Source organism: Podarcis erhardii (genome assembly GCF_964252035.2).
Source record: "Podarcis erhardii genome assembly, chromosome: 2".
Taxonomy (NCBI): Eukaryota; Metazoa; Chordata; class Lepidosauria; order Squamata; family Lacertidae; genus Podarcis; species Podarcis erhardii.
This window is the reverse complement of record NC_138498.1, coordinates 27,353,131-27,367,694: the sequence shown is the minus strand read 5'-3', so window position 1 is coordinate 27,367,694 and position 14,564 is coordinate 27,353,131. Positions and strand designations below refer to the sequence as shown.

At 43.6% G+C, this 14,564-nt stretch overlaps 1 protein-coding gene across 3 annotated transcripts in view; it reads left to right on the top strand.

Moving 5' to 3' along the window:
- SLC39A11 (solute carrier family 39 member 11) overlaps positions 1-14,564 on the top strand; it is a 258,114-nt gene that overhangs the window by 201,901 nt on the left and 41,649 nt on the right. For all 3 annotated transcript variants that reach the window (XM_081849902.1, XM_081849900.1, XM_081849901.1), the window contains one exon: positions 8,864-8,933. In XM_081849902.1, the coding sequence (XP_081706028.1) occupies positions 8,864-8,933 (70 nt within the window). The remainder of the gene's footprint in view (positions 1-8,863; positions 8,934-14,564) is intronic.

Here is a 14,564-nt window from a genome sequence, read left to right as displayed (position 1 = left end):
GCCTTTAATAGCCGCTAAACCGCTAATAGCGCTAATCCGCTAAGCCGCTAATAGGGTTGCTTCGCAAGACGAAAAAACCACTAGACGAAGAGACTTGCGGAACGGATTATTTTCGTCTTGCGAGGCACCACTGTATAAGAACTGAATAAATTGTATTTCCTGATCTATCTCAATTCAGATATCCTTTATCAGGCATAGCAAACCACACATTATCAAACAGACACCATATACAAATTGTGCAAAATACGAGCTCAGCATAACCAGGTTTGTCCCAGTCAGATCTTTAACTCCAGAGGAAATCAATTTGCATAAATAATACAATGCAACACTACCACATCACCGATCCTGATCCATCTGCTGGACTTTTATTTCTCATAGTATGTTTTGTTTATATGATAAGTTGGTCTATAGAACCATATATTTTGATATATGTTGAATTGTGTTTAAAAATAATTTATATAGTTACATACAGCCTGTTACGTTGTTTGTGTTGTTATCCACATTTGTAGGCAGATATCCTTCTGAATAGGGATGCGGGTGGCGCTGTGGGTTAAATCACAGAGCCTAGGACTTGGCGATCATTAGTCAGTGGTTCGAATCCCCGCAACCGAGTGAGCTCCCGTCACTCTGTCCCAGCTCCTGCCAACCTAGCAGTTTGAAAGCACGTCAAGTGAAAGTAGATAAATAGGTACCACTCCAGCGGGAAGGTAAATGGCGTTTCTGTGCGCTGCTCTGATTTGCCAGAAGCGGCTTAGTCATGCTGGCCACATGACCCGGAAGCTGTATGCCGGCTCCCTTGGCCAATAAAGAGAAAAAAATACAATGGGAATCTTTATCTCCCCCCACCCCCCACAGGGAGTTAAAACAGTCAGGGAGGGGAGAATTATGAGAGCCTGAAAATGGTTTAACACCCTTTTCTTTTTCTAAAATGTATTTTTATTAAAGATTTTCTTGGTTCACAAAAGTATGTGCAATGTCTCTCTCTCTCTTTTCAAGTAACATTTTTTACAGATCAGTTTCATTTGTTGAGACATTAGGAAGAAACCTACGCACTATTTCTCTTCTCCTGATTGAAGCCTTTTGTGGCTGCTTTTCAGTAGTGTGTGTGTGTGTGTGTGTGTGTGTGTGTGTGTGTGTGTGTATTCACACATCTCATGGAAGGAAAGTTACATAGAACTCCACATAACATGTCCTTTGTCCCGAATATGTCATTTTACAAAGATTTGTGTGTGCGCCCCAGGTTTTAAAACTGCTGCGTGTGAATAACTTACGTGAATTTCAGTATGAGTGGTGAGAGTCGACCAAGATTATATATTTTCTGCCACTTAACAATCCCTCTCTCTCTGGTGGAGTAATGTTCTTTCCAAAGCATTCAATTATTTGAATAAGGCCGCAGGATAAATTATGTGGGTGTATTCACCTCAACCAAATACTTTTGAAGGTGAAATGAGGAAAGATAAACTTTCTTTATGCCTTCTTTCACTTCCATTTAAGTGCATGTTTCATCTGGAGATGTTGCTCAGTTTTCTCTACCTGGGGCCAGTCCCAGACCATCTGCTCACAGCCATCGAGCTTCAAAGGAACCGCATGCTACTCTTAGGAGGCTGCATACATTGGCAACACAGCACCATTGCCTCTTGTCTTTGTTGTTCTTCTCTGCAGGGAGAGGAGAGCCTGCGAAATTGATTCCTGCCAATCTCTTAAGTCTTTTCTCAGCTCTCTTGGAGAAATATATTCCAATTCCTTTGCAGCCCCAGGTCCTATGGGGAACCTTGGAGGATACAGATGATGCTTGCGTACCGCCCTAATGTCCTGTCCTAGATATCTTAGCATTGTCAAGAACTGGCCCCATTATCTACGTGTTCCGAAGGCTTCAGGTGGCTATCCCTGAAGCCTTCGGAGTGCAGCGCAAGTTCCCGCTGTGCTCCGCAGGCTTCGGGTTCCTTTTGCTGAAGCCAGGAAAGCAAGACACTCCTGGCTTCAGCGAAAGGAACCTGAAGCCTCCGGAACGCAGCGGGAACTCGCGCTGCACTCTGAAGGCTTCAGGCGGCTATCCCTGAAACCTGGAGAGCAAGAGCGCGCACCGACCCCTCTCACCAGGCTTCAGCGAAAGCAACGCGAAGCCTCTGGAGCGCGGAGGGAGCGCTCCCTCTGCGCTTCGGAGGCTTCGCGTTGCTATCGCTGAAGCTAAGGAGCCTGCATTCGCTCCATAGGATGTACACACATTTCCCCTTAATTTTTGGAGGGGAAAAGGTGCGTCCTATAGAGCGAAAAATACGGTAATTAGATGAACAGTTACATCATACTTCTAATTGTGAGTGGATAACTGTTCTGAAGTCTTCTCAACTAACCCTGTTGTGAGTCCAGAGGAGCTGGCCAGGATGGTGAGCAGGCTGTAAACCAAATCTAATGAGGACCAGGTGTGTTCAGCATGGAGAAGAGAAGATGGACTGGGGAGAAAGTGACCTCCGTATATCTGAAAGAGGATGTAGTAGAGTTATTCTCTGTTGCTTCAGAGGACAAGGTGAGAGCCAATGGATAGATATTGCAGAGAAAAAGGGATTCTGGACCCAGTGGCGTAGCGTGGGTTGTCAGCACCCGGGGCAAGGCAAGTAATTTGCGCCCCCTAACCCGTGGATTTGCGCCCCCTAACCCGTGGATTTGCGCCCCCTAACCCGTGGATTTGCCCTAACCCCAGATGTTGCGCCCGGTGCGGCCGGCCCCCCCTGCACCCCCCACGCTACGCCACTGTCTGGACCCAGTGGTAAGAGGTGTTGAACGGTACAAAGGTTTCCTCATGAGATGATCAGATCCCTTTCCATGGAGGCATTTAACTGAAGTCTGAACAACCAACCTCCAGGGATGCTAGCAGTCGAGTGCCACATTGCAGACCTTGCGCTGATCAGACTGTTTGGTCTACATGGTCTTCAAGGTTCTTTCCAAGCCTATGATTATGTAGATCCCTCTTTTCCTGGAGAGGCTGTTCATGCAGCTCACCAGTCTCATATATTCCAATCTCTGCCTTCCCCTTCCCATGTGTCTGGGGAAATCTCCCTCTACAGCAATAATTGGTGGAACCTGTCTTTCCAGAGCCTCACTTTGCACATTCATGAGTGAAATTAGTATGCTGTCACAGCCCGTTTCTGCTCTCAATTACCACCCTAATTTTCACTTTGGTAGCACACCTGGTACACATCATGGCTTCCATTTCCACTCAGCAGCTCTTGCCCAGCACACAGTTATCCCATCCTGCACCATCTGCTGAGCTCAGTTCCCCCCTTTTTATGTATCTTATGTAGCTGCAGCTCGCATTTGACTTTCATTAATGCTAGCTACCTGGGTTCACTGGAAATTCCAACTGGATAATCACCATTTCCCACCCTAAGCTCTCTTCTTCATTTGTCCCTATTTTCACCTTTAGGGCAACTGAAGCTGCATGTGATCATATTAGCAAATGGGCCCATTTGACATGGGATGAACTTGGCTTTCCCCCAACCGCCATTGTTCTTCAAGTGTCACTTCTTCACATAGTGTACTGGGGAAGTTGCTCCTACAGGGGAGACAGTGATGACCACCAATTTGGACGGTTTTAAAAGAGGATTAGAATCAAAGAGTTATGGAGGTGGGAGGGATCCTGATGATCATCTAGACCAGCGGTTCTCAACCTGTGGGTCCCCAGATGTTGTTGGACTACAACTCCCATCATCCCTGAGTGCTGGCCTTGCTAGCTAGGGGTGATGGGAGTTGTAGTTCAGCAGCATGTGGGGACCCACAGGTTGACTTTTGGGTTTGGTGGGTGTGCGTCAGTAGTCTTAAGAGAGCTGAGTGGGGGTGCTCGTGTAATCTCACGGTATACAAGTTGTACAAGCGACAATAAAGTATTTCAATTTCAATTCAATAGACATCTTGTTGGCTACTGTGAGAACAGAATGCTATACTAGATGAGCCTTTGCCCTGAGTGAGTAGGGCTCTTCCGGGCATTGGAGGGGTGTTTAGATAGACATCTCTTACTCATTGGTGGGAGGGGGAACAGGGCTGAGGCCAGAGACCCCTGCCCCTGCTGGGAATACTACGCGTCCTCTTGGCAGAGGTGGGCTTCCTGCTTCTTTCCTTTCTCCTCACAGGCACCTTGCAGATTTATCTTGCTATCTTTATTCAAATTTAAAGCAGAATTTTTAACACTGGCCTCAAGATTAATGTCTGTTACTTTAATCGCAAGGGACAAATTGCAAGTTGCAATAGCTATTACACTTTGTTAACCATTCCATGTCGCAAGATTTCTTTCTGACAGATGCTCAAGAGAGCACTTAGCCATTGGAATTGCTGCTATTGGTTGAGGCAGTTGTGAATGTTTCCCTTCAATTCCATTTTGTTCAGATTTCCAGAGTCTCAAGAAGAACCCCTTCAGGAGTCATCTCTCTCTCTCTCTCCTTTTTTAGAGTAATTTTTATTCAGTTTTCCATTTTAACAATCCAATCAAATCACATTAAATATTCCAAATTATACAAATACATATCATAAAGTCCAAATATTTTGCCAAATTATAAATTTTTGTTGGGGCTTCCCATGCTTCAGGTTCAGTCATCTTATGGTTCTACTGCCTTGAGTTTCCTTCGCGAGTCATCTCTTAAGGACAGAAGAATAAACTGAAGAACATTTAGCTGGATCAAGTCAATGCCCCGTCTAGTCCAGCATCCTTTTCACACAGTGGCCAACCAGTTGCCTGTGGGAAACCAGCAAGCAGAATCCAAACACAAGAGCAGTCTCCCCTTTGGGGGCTTCCAGCAACTGGTATTCAGAAACATTGCTGTGCCTCCCATCAATTGCCACCCCATATTGGAGCACCAGACCTAGCCAGTACCATTTTCATCATGAGAAGGGAGAAGCTGCAGTCAGCACTATCTTATCTCAAGAGAAGTCACTGTGACTGCTAGCTCTACAATTGTGTTAACTCTGCAATTAACACACTTCAAAACTTAGAGAGGGACTTGAAGGCAGGATAGCAGCTAAGGTGTGATGGTGGGTGAAAGATGGAACTGGGCTGGAGTGGAGAGGCTGCAGAGTCCATTCTGTATCTTAAGACATTAAAGTATCTGGAACTCCTAATGCTTATTCAATGCTATGCATATCCTTGAGTCCAGCAGTTACAAAGAGACATTTGCAAGAGTCTCTTTTCCATTTCCAGCTGACATTTACAATAAGAATATTCCATCATTTCCAATTTAAAAGTGTAAATTGGAACAGTTCTATGTGTCCAAATAGGTATCTAAACAAGACTGACAGTGATAATCCATGCATTCAAATGCAGAAGGGCAGTGAGATCTTCAGACTGCAGAACAGTGGGTGGTGTGTTCGCCTTTCCAGTCTTGTAATATCTTTGCCACCGAAAGCTGAAGTCTAGAGTCTTTTTGAAAATATGCATTGGTCTGCTGTCTTATTGGCCATTGCCTCTGTCTCAATGGAGCTTCTTTTTTCATGCCAACATCAAGAGGTTCTCAGTGCTACAGTTATCATTCATTCATTCATTCTCTCTCCTTCCCCCATTCTGGAGGCAGAATGATAACAACACAAACACTTCTTTTTTTAAAAAAAACTGATATTTGTAGAAAAGGTTGTGTCACTAGGAATTATTCCTCTGAATGGCCGCTGTTTGAAAGATGTGAAGATGCTTCAAGTAGTTTAAGGGACTGGTGGTTTGAGGAGGAAACAGAAGCATCTGGAAGTGGGATGAACCAAGGAGAGAATTGAGTCAATTGCCTAGGAGTGGCTTCAAGACTCACCTCTGGGGACAAAGCCCAAAGCACATAATGAAGTCAGTTGTCAGATTTCCTGCACCTGTTTGAGGGCTAAATGCTTCCTTCTCCCCATTAGCAGCTACAGCAATTGTAATTAAGGCAGTTCTGATTTATGCCCTGCGGAGATGTAAATGTACCTGCTAGTGAAGCTTCTATTAGAACATGCTGAGCTCTGAACGCTGCAATAATTAAAACATCCACAAAGCTGGCACATGGCAAAAATTAGTCTCATGTGTGTTAGTTAACATGGCCTAACACTTTAGTGTGGATTCCTGTTTCCCATGTCTCTGAGGCTGGTAACCTAAGACTAGTTTTGGATGGCTGTATTAACAAAAACCAAGGAGGTTCAGGCAAACTATATCCACAGCATATAGCAGGACATGCTATTTTACTCATATTTTTTCATATAATGGGAGAGGATGGGGAGCCTTATTTATTTTCTGTTGACGTTTGGGATGTGACATAATGGTCTTAAAATTGATGCTGTGGTTGGGCTAGCTAGTCCTAGACGACTAGACAGTGTAAATACCATGGATTTAGAGTGCATGACTTCCCTCAAAGAATTGTGGGAAATACAGTTTGGTAAGAGTGCTAGGGATTGTAGGAGATGGGTAAACTATAGTTCCCAGGATTCTTTGGGAAGTAGCAATGCACTTTGAAATTTGATATAGATGTATACTGTGTACACAGCCATAGCCAGTGTAGCTAGAGACTCACACAAATATGGCTCCATAGATATGTAACCTAATAGCTCATCTTCTCCTTTGCCTGCCATTGGATTCTCCTGGTGGGCAGAATGCCAATGAAGATGGCACATGAATAGTTTCCACTCTGCCCTGCCCAGACTCGACATGCTTCTTTTCCACCATATTAGTGCTACATCATTGATTTCTATGCTACTGTGATGCTTTGAATATCATGGAATTGTAGAATCAATGGAAAGTTGGAAAGGACCCCAAAGGTTCCCTACAGGAATCTTTTGCCCAGTGTGGGACTCAAACTCACAACCCTGAGATTAAGAGTCTCATGCTCTATCAACTGAGCTATCCAGTACCCCCCAAAAGGAAAGTTATTTGGCCCAGTGAAAGGAATTGCCTTGCACAGTATTTCTTTCTCCGTGGGATCAGTGTCCTTGCTAAGACTATCTTGTATTGAGTGATGTTTCACTGAAAGAGCCTAAATATTTGTGCTTGTTTGCTAGTGTGGAAGCTTATAAAATTGAGTCATTATAGTAAAGGCAGCAACTGACTGCACTCTTAGAAGGTTAATTATAGAAGTGTAACCACGCTGTTAGCGAAAACAACAAACAGTCTTGAGGCATTGTAAAAAAAGCCAACAGAATCTTCTAAGGTTCCAAAATGCTCACTGCTTTTTGTCTTGTTTTCTGCCCCCACCCCCTTTTAAGTCTTTCATTCTCAGGCCATGGTCCAGTTCAAGTTAGCTGCATTTAAGTGTCATGGAAATCGGTAGAACGAGTATAGTTGCAATTAAATTTAGAATAACTTGATTTAAATATGTCTAACTTCCTGCGGATTGTGGTGTTATTTCTTTGCAATACTTCAGGGGAAGAGCTAGTGATTTTAAGATTGCCATGCCATTTTCTTTTAAGCAAAACAAAGGGATGTTGATATATTTAGATAGTTAATCAAATGACAGCAAACTAACTAGTGGAATTCTAAGAAACCAAAACAATTCAGTGCTGTTTTGAAATAGCGGTTATCAATTTGATCCTTTTACATAGCTTTGTATGTATTGTGGTCAGTGCTTTTTTCTGGGGGGACGCAGGGGTACACATACCCCTAAACATTTTGTGAATCTAAGTTTGGCCTCATTGAGGGGCAGTATTTCAATATGAGTAGGAAAATGAGAGTACCCCTAAACATTTTTTTTAAGAAAAAAAAAGCACTGATTGTGGTATTTGATGCATTGTGATTTGCAGTTATTTTTTATAGATAATAGGTAAAGGTAAAGGTACCCCTGCCCGTACGGGCCAGTCTTGACAGACTCTGGGGTTGTGCGCCCATCTCACTCAAGAGGCCAGGGGCCAGCGCTGTCCGGAGACACTTCCGGGTCACGTGGCCAGCGTGACATCGCTGCTCTGGCGAGCCAGAGCCGCACACGGAAACGCCGTTTACCTTCCCGCTGGTAAGCGGTCCCTATTTATCTACTTGCACCCGGAGGTGCTTTCGAACTGCTAGGTTGGCAGGCGCTGGGACCGAGCAGCGGGAGCGCACCCCGCCGCAGGGATTCGAACCACCGACCTTTCGATCGGCAAGTCCTAGGCGCTGAGGCTTTAACCCACAGCGCCACCTGCGTCCCTTATAGATAATAGTTTAGTAATTATTTATTGTGATTGTTAAGAGTAAATTTCTGTTTAATTATTATTTGCTGACATTTTGAGAGTTAATTTTATTGTTTACTATTATATTCTGAAAGATTGTTGACTATTTGATACAAGTCATTCCATTTTAAAGTTATCTTTTATTACAATATTTTTTGTATTGGATCAGATTATAATAAGGTGTGTGTTCTTTGTTGTATATTTTGTTCCTGTAAACTGCCTTGTGTATAGTAATATAGAAATGCAGCTTACAAATGAAAAGTGAAATGAAAATCAGTGGCGTTTTGACAGGTTCAGTCTGCCATCTTGATTCAAAATGGTGTCCAACTGTATCCATACATGGACAAAAACCTGTTCCTCATATCAGGAAGCACCTTGCAAACCTGTTTACAATATCTTAAGAGGTGTCGAAATGCATAGAAAACAGACAGAGGCCAACAACTTTCCAAAATATATAGGAGATGAGAGACAGTAAACAACAGCAAATGGATCTTGTGTTACTCAGTATCCTTCGTTTTCCTAAACCCACAAGTTCAAAATCAAGCTCAACAAGTCATATCCTCATACAGGACACATAAAGTATAAAAATGGGGTGGGGAGCCTTTTTCAGCTCAAGGACTGCATGGCCAAATCCTAAAGTGGGCGAGAATGAATTATGCAGGGTGTCCATCTATAAGCCAAGCCACCTGCTAGGTTACTACATTACCATGTTCTTTCTCTGTTTCAGAGGGCTTGGCTGTTGGCGTTGGATTTGGTGCTGTTGGAAAGTCAGCATCTGCAACCTTTGAAAGTGCCAGGTAAGTTCACTATGCATAGTGACATCTTCCTTGTGGTGTTTTGAGCTTGGACTGATGCTTCCTCAAATTCCTTGGGGAAGAAAATGCAGGAGGCAGTCGTGTTTTTCTAGCTGCTCTCCAAGAAACACTGACCCCAAACCCCCACCCCCAACGTCACTCTGCAAGTTGCTACGAACAGCTTTCATGTTGTGGCCCACCTCAGGTCCTCTTGGGGATCAGTAACTGCTTAAGGAACAAGAAACAGAAAATAGGAATAAATAGACAGGAGGGATGTAGAAAGTGTAGGCCTCCCTCCATAAGATTTTCCATAAGTAACAAGAGTACATTCAGTGTCTCTATTTTCAAATCGTAGAGTCTTTCTTACAGCTCAACTACAGTCCATTCGAGACATTTTTGTTGTAGTCAGTGTGGGGTTGTGAGGGTAAGAAAAGTGGGGGGAAAGAGAGAGGAGAAAATAGAGAAGGGAGTGAGGGAGACTGTAAACCAGGCATGTCCAATGTCTGTTTCAGGGCCTAATCTGGTATAATCCAGCCTCTGTGGCAGTTTATTTCCTGGGGTAAAATCCTAAAAAAACCCTCAATGACCTCAACCCTAAAAAAAGCTCAACAACTTCAGTCCTAAAAATAGCTCAACAACTTTGGGGTAAAATCATAAAAAAGGTCAACAACTTCAATCCTAAAAAAGGGTCAACAACTTTGGTCGGCCCTTTGGTCGGCCCTCATGGCCCTTCACTTCATCAAATCTGGCCCTCTTTGAAAAAAGTTTGGACACCACTGCTGTAAACTTTCCTTCTTTGCAGAGTATATGGGTGGTGCTTTTTTGTTGTATGGATAGGTGTCTTATTTTTGCTGGCGGAGCAAGAGATCAAAGAGCCCAGAGCATGATTGGTTGCAGTGTGTTTTGATTGTGTGAAAGGGAAGTGTCGCTGGGTTGTTCGCCATATTGATTTGTAGTCAGGGGATAGTTCATTGTCTTGTTAGCCTGTGTATGTGACAAAGGGGAGGCATGCAGGAGTGAAGGTGTCTTGCTGTGTTTGTTCCCATGGTTTCCCATACAGTTTCCCATACAGTGGTTTCCCATACAGTTTGGTACCAGGGGTCTATGGATCCTCCTGATAGGGACCTGTGCTTTTTGTTCATAAATGGTTTAGGTCAGTGTCTCCCAACCTTGGGTCTCTAGCTGTTTTCAAACTACAATTTCCACCATCCCTGACCACTGTTCTTGCTAGCTAGGGATGATGGAAGTTGTACTCCAAAAACAGCTGGAGGCCCAAGGTTGGGAAACTGGTTTAGGGTTAGGATTGACCAGTGAGGTAGTCTAGTTTGCTGGTTGTATACCAAATTGTTCAAGGTGATTTTAACATAAAGGGAATGCAAGGATATTCAGAAGGATATCTGCAAACAAGGTGAGCTGTGACAGTCAACAGGCAAATGTGATGCAGTGTAAACAAGTGCCAAGTGCAAAAAATAATAATAATCCTAATTTCACATAAGCTCTAATATCATAACACTGTTATGTGATGCTATGAATATATGAATATTGTGTGCAGTCCTGTTGACATCACCTCAGAAAGGATGTTGCAGAGCAGGAAAAGGTAAGCCCTTGTTATCCCAAGGAAGCAGAATTCTTACGGCTGTGAGTCTCTTGTCTGTGTCTGCTGGGTATAACAGTCTTTTGGTAATAAGCATATATTGAAATGCACTTTCTTTCTCACACAATGCTGGGCTTTAAGCAGTCAATAAAAGGAAAACAACAGAGCATAGTCGTGTATGCCAGGTGTTGTCAAGGTAATATTGCTTCAGCCTTGCTTATGTCTAACCTTAAAAACGATCCACACTCTAATTTGCTTGTTGAAATGAGAGAATTCTCAGAAATCTGTACTGCTGGCATCTTAAGACCAATTGTCATATATGGAGGGGCTTTCACTATACTTTTTGGCTGGATTCTTTTTTTTAATGTTTTGTGCATAAAGGAACGAAAAGCGCCACTTTTTAAAAATGTTGTTTTAAAGCATCCGTTGGAGGGAAAGTGGGTGAGAAAGGATTTTCTTCTAACAAAACTGATTTTCCCCCCTCCCCAGAATTCTTTGTTGTATCAAAATAACTACAGTTGTTGAACATGGTGCATATAAATAAAGAGTTTGCCCAAACAATTCATGTTGAACATCATAGTTCCTGACATGGATATTTTTATTAGTTATGGGTTGACCTGTGTTCTGACTTCCAGTGTATTTTGTCCTCTGCAAAACTGACTACAGGGACAAGGTGTCTTGGAACTGGGTGTGACAGATGTTAGAGCTGTGTGATGCTGGCACAGGATGTTGTGTTGATTGATGAGATGAGCATGTGAGATGTTACAGTTTCAGATAACAGAGGTGGGGCCTCATAGAGGGCAGTATTGGTAGAGCTAATGCCTGAGATTTGTTTGATTTCTTCTCGCAGATAGATAGTGCCTTGTCAGCTGCAATTTTCATCATCCTTGTTCTTTTGTATAACTTCTCACAGTTTCTAAGTTATTAATGTGTGTGTGTGTGTGTGTGTGTGCATGCGCAGGCACTCAAAACTTACTCTTGCTAACCTGCTCCTACAGCTCCAGAAATATGTTACCCCTCCCTACTGCTGTGTTTGTGACCATTGGTTCCTTGTTGGGTTGTTGTTGTTGTTTAGTCGTCTAGTCGTGTCTGACTCTTCGTGACCCCATGGACCAGAGCACGCCAGGCACTCTTGTCTTCTACTGCCTCCCGCAGTTTGGTCAAACTCATGCTGGTAGCTTGGAGAACACTGTCCAACCATCTCGTCCTCTGTCGTCCCCTTCTCCTTGTGCCCTCCATCTTTCCCAACATCAGGGTCTTTTCCAGGGAGTCCTCTCATGAGGTGGCCAAAGTATTGGAGCCTCAGCTTCACGCTTCACGATCTATCCTTCCACCTTGTTGGGTTATTTGATTCCAATTACCTATTGAATGCCTTTTGGTATGCAGTGTAATGCAGCATTTGGCAAGTGAATCTTGGCTAGGGAGCAGATATTTACGCGATGCTTGTAGGTAAGAAAAATATTGCACTGAGTTAAAAATAAAAAGGTAGCATTGCATCTCTTGGGCCATATATACATGAAAATTGAGTTGGAACTTCTAGGAGGACATCCTGGTTTCCTTGTCAGTGGCCCACAAGGGCACTCTAAAGGAGATTTGCTGTTACATTTTGAGAATCCAGGCTCTGTGTTACCCCTTTTTTATTATTGGTCTTCACAACTTTTTCTCTTTCTTTCTCTAACCATCTTTTGGAGCCATAGAGACAGGTTGTTTTCTCCTCAGGAGAACTTTTAAAACAGCAAACAAGGATCTCTCCAGCTTTCAATAATTACTTTAGGCAAGGTAGACTTCAAAGGAGCCATTACATCGAAAGCCGTTCCACACTTTCGTTCCTGCTTCATTGTTCATTTTGCTGCCATCAAGGCTGTGAGATTGTTCTGGTGATACTTAGAATGAAAAATTAACATGACTTTTACTATCTGTTCTTAATTGGCATCTGTTATCCCGAGGCACAAACATTTCCTTTGCTGTTCATATCTGCTCATTAGGTTAATTTGTGAATGAGCAAGAGAGCAAAATGTGGGGACGTAATTTGTTCCTTGTTGATTAATTTGTTTCAGAAATGTAAATGCAGCCTCTTCTATCATCTGAAGTAGCTCATAAAAAGTCATAGCAACAAACCCACTAAATTTCCAATCCAACTGCAAGACTTTCACAAAACAATGCATTACGAACAGCAGACTCACATTCAGCTCCTCAGTTTTGCTCATAAAGTGTCTCTATGTATGAATGAGCCTTACACTTTTTCTGGAAACTCATCAAAAAGGGACACAATCAGACTTCCTCTGGGAAGTCATACCAAAGCCTTGAGGACACTAACTAAAAGCTCTCAAGTCAAACACTTAATCTCACATACTCAAAGTTGCAAACATATTGAGAAAGAGATTTGGTCACTGGGCAATGAGAAATAGCTTTGGAATCTGCAGGTTTCTGGGGTGTTAGGTAACTTTTTGGTTGTTTTTAGGGCTCTTGTGCCCTTAGCAGCTACACAATGACCAAAAAACCAGCACCTGAAGGGAACTTTTTTCACACAATCTTCCCCTGCCAAGAACGGTTTTACCTGCCAAGCAGAACTCCAGGAAGCAATTTGTGAATCCAGCTTCTGTTGCCAATCAAAACTGAGTGGCCCTGAGCTCAGTCCAGGGGTAAGAGATCATGCATGTGCTAAAATTCAATATTTCAGTGTGCCTTTTCTGGTGCAATTGTCCTGCTTCAGGTGACAGGCAGGCAGAACAGGGGACAGTACCAGAATCACAGTCTGACATCCTAACACAGGGGCAGCATGAGAAGCAAGGTCTAAAGCAGGCATAGGCAAACTCCAGCCCTCCAGATGTTTGGGACTACAATTCCCATGGTGGGAGTTGTAGTCCCAAACATCTGGAGGGCCGGAGTTTGCCTATGCCTGGTCTAAAGGCAGTCCAAACCTAGGGGGCTTCAGTGACTGGGCAGGAGTGCACAGATCAGGAATTTGCTGCCAATAGGTTATTCCAACTCTCTGTGCCTGGAACATACTTGATATACTTCCTTATGAGTATCATCTTAAAAAGCAGAGACATCACCTTGCCGACAAAGGTCCGTATAGTTAAAGCTATGGTTTTCCCAGTAGTGATGTATGGAAACGAGTGCTGGATGATAAAGAAGGCTAATTGCCGAAGAATTGATGCTTTTGAATTATGGTGCTGGAGGAGACTCTTGAGAGTCCCATGGACTGCGAGAAGATCAAACCTATCCATTCTGAAGGGAATCAGCCCTGAGTGCTCAATGGAAGGACAGATCCTGAAGCTGAGGCTCCAATACTTTGGCCACCTCATGAGAAGAGAAGACTCCCTGGAAAAGACCCTGATGTTGGGAAAGAAGGAGAAGGGGACGACAGAAGACGAGATGGTTGGACAATGTTCTGGAAGCTACCAGCATGAGTTTGACCAAACTACGGGAGGCAGTGGAAGACAGTAGTGCCTGGCATGCTCTTGTCCATGGGGTCACAAAGAGTCGGACACGACTAAACGACTAAACGACTAAACAACAACAACAATCATATTTCTCCTGAGGAGTCATTGTTTCTCTGGTGAGCAGTTTGGTAGCCAACTGAAACTGCACCTTAAAGCAGGCATGGCCAAACTTGGCCCTCCAGCTGTTTTGGGACTACAGTTCCCATAGTTGGTTTGCCATGTCCTCTGAGGGCCACAGATCCCCCAGATCTGCCTCATGGCTCCTCAACACTGGCTGCTGGTTCGGGGAGCTCCAGGTCACCCTCTGAAGATGATTCCTTCAGCAGGTGAAGACAGTGATAGAACTCTGGGGACCAGCATTTTTATATCCATCCGTTTTTCATGGAATGGCAGCCTCGGGACCAGTTTTGCAGGTGACTCACATGAAACTCTGGTTAATTTTGCTGGAAGCCCACTTCCACATGCTCCGCTTCTCAGTCTTCTAGTGCTCAATATTTTAGTGCCAATGATTTGCTGCAAAAGAGTCCTGTTCGGAGAGGAGGAGGGCTATCTCCTGGGACTGAAGAGGGTTAATGTACCATTTCTTTCCTAGTA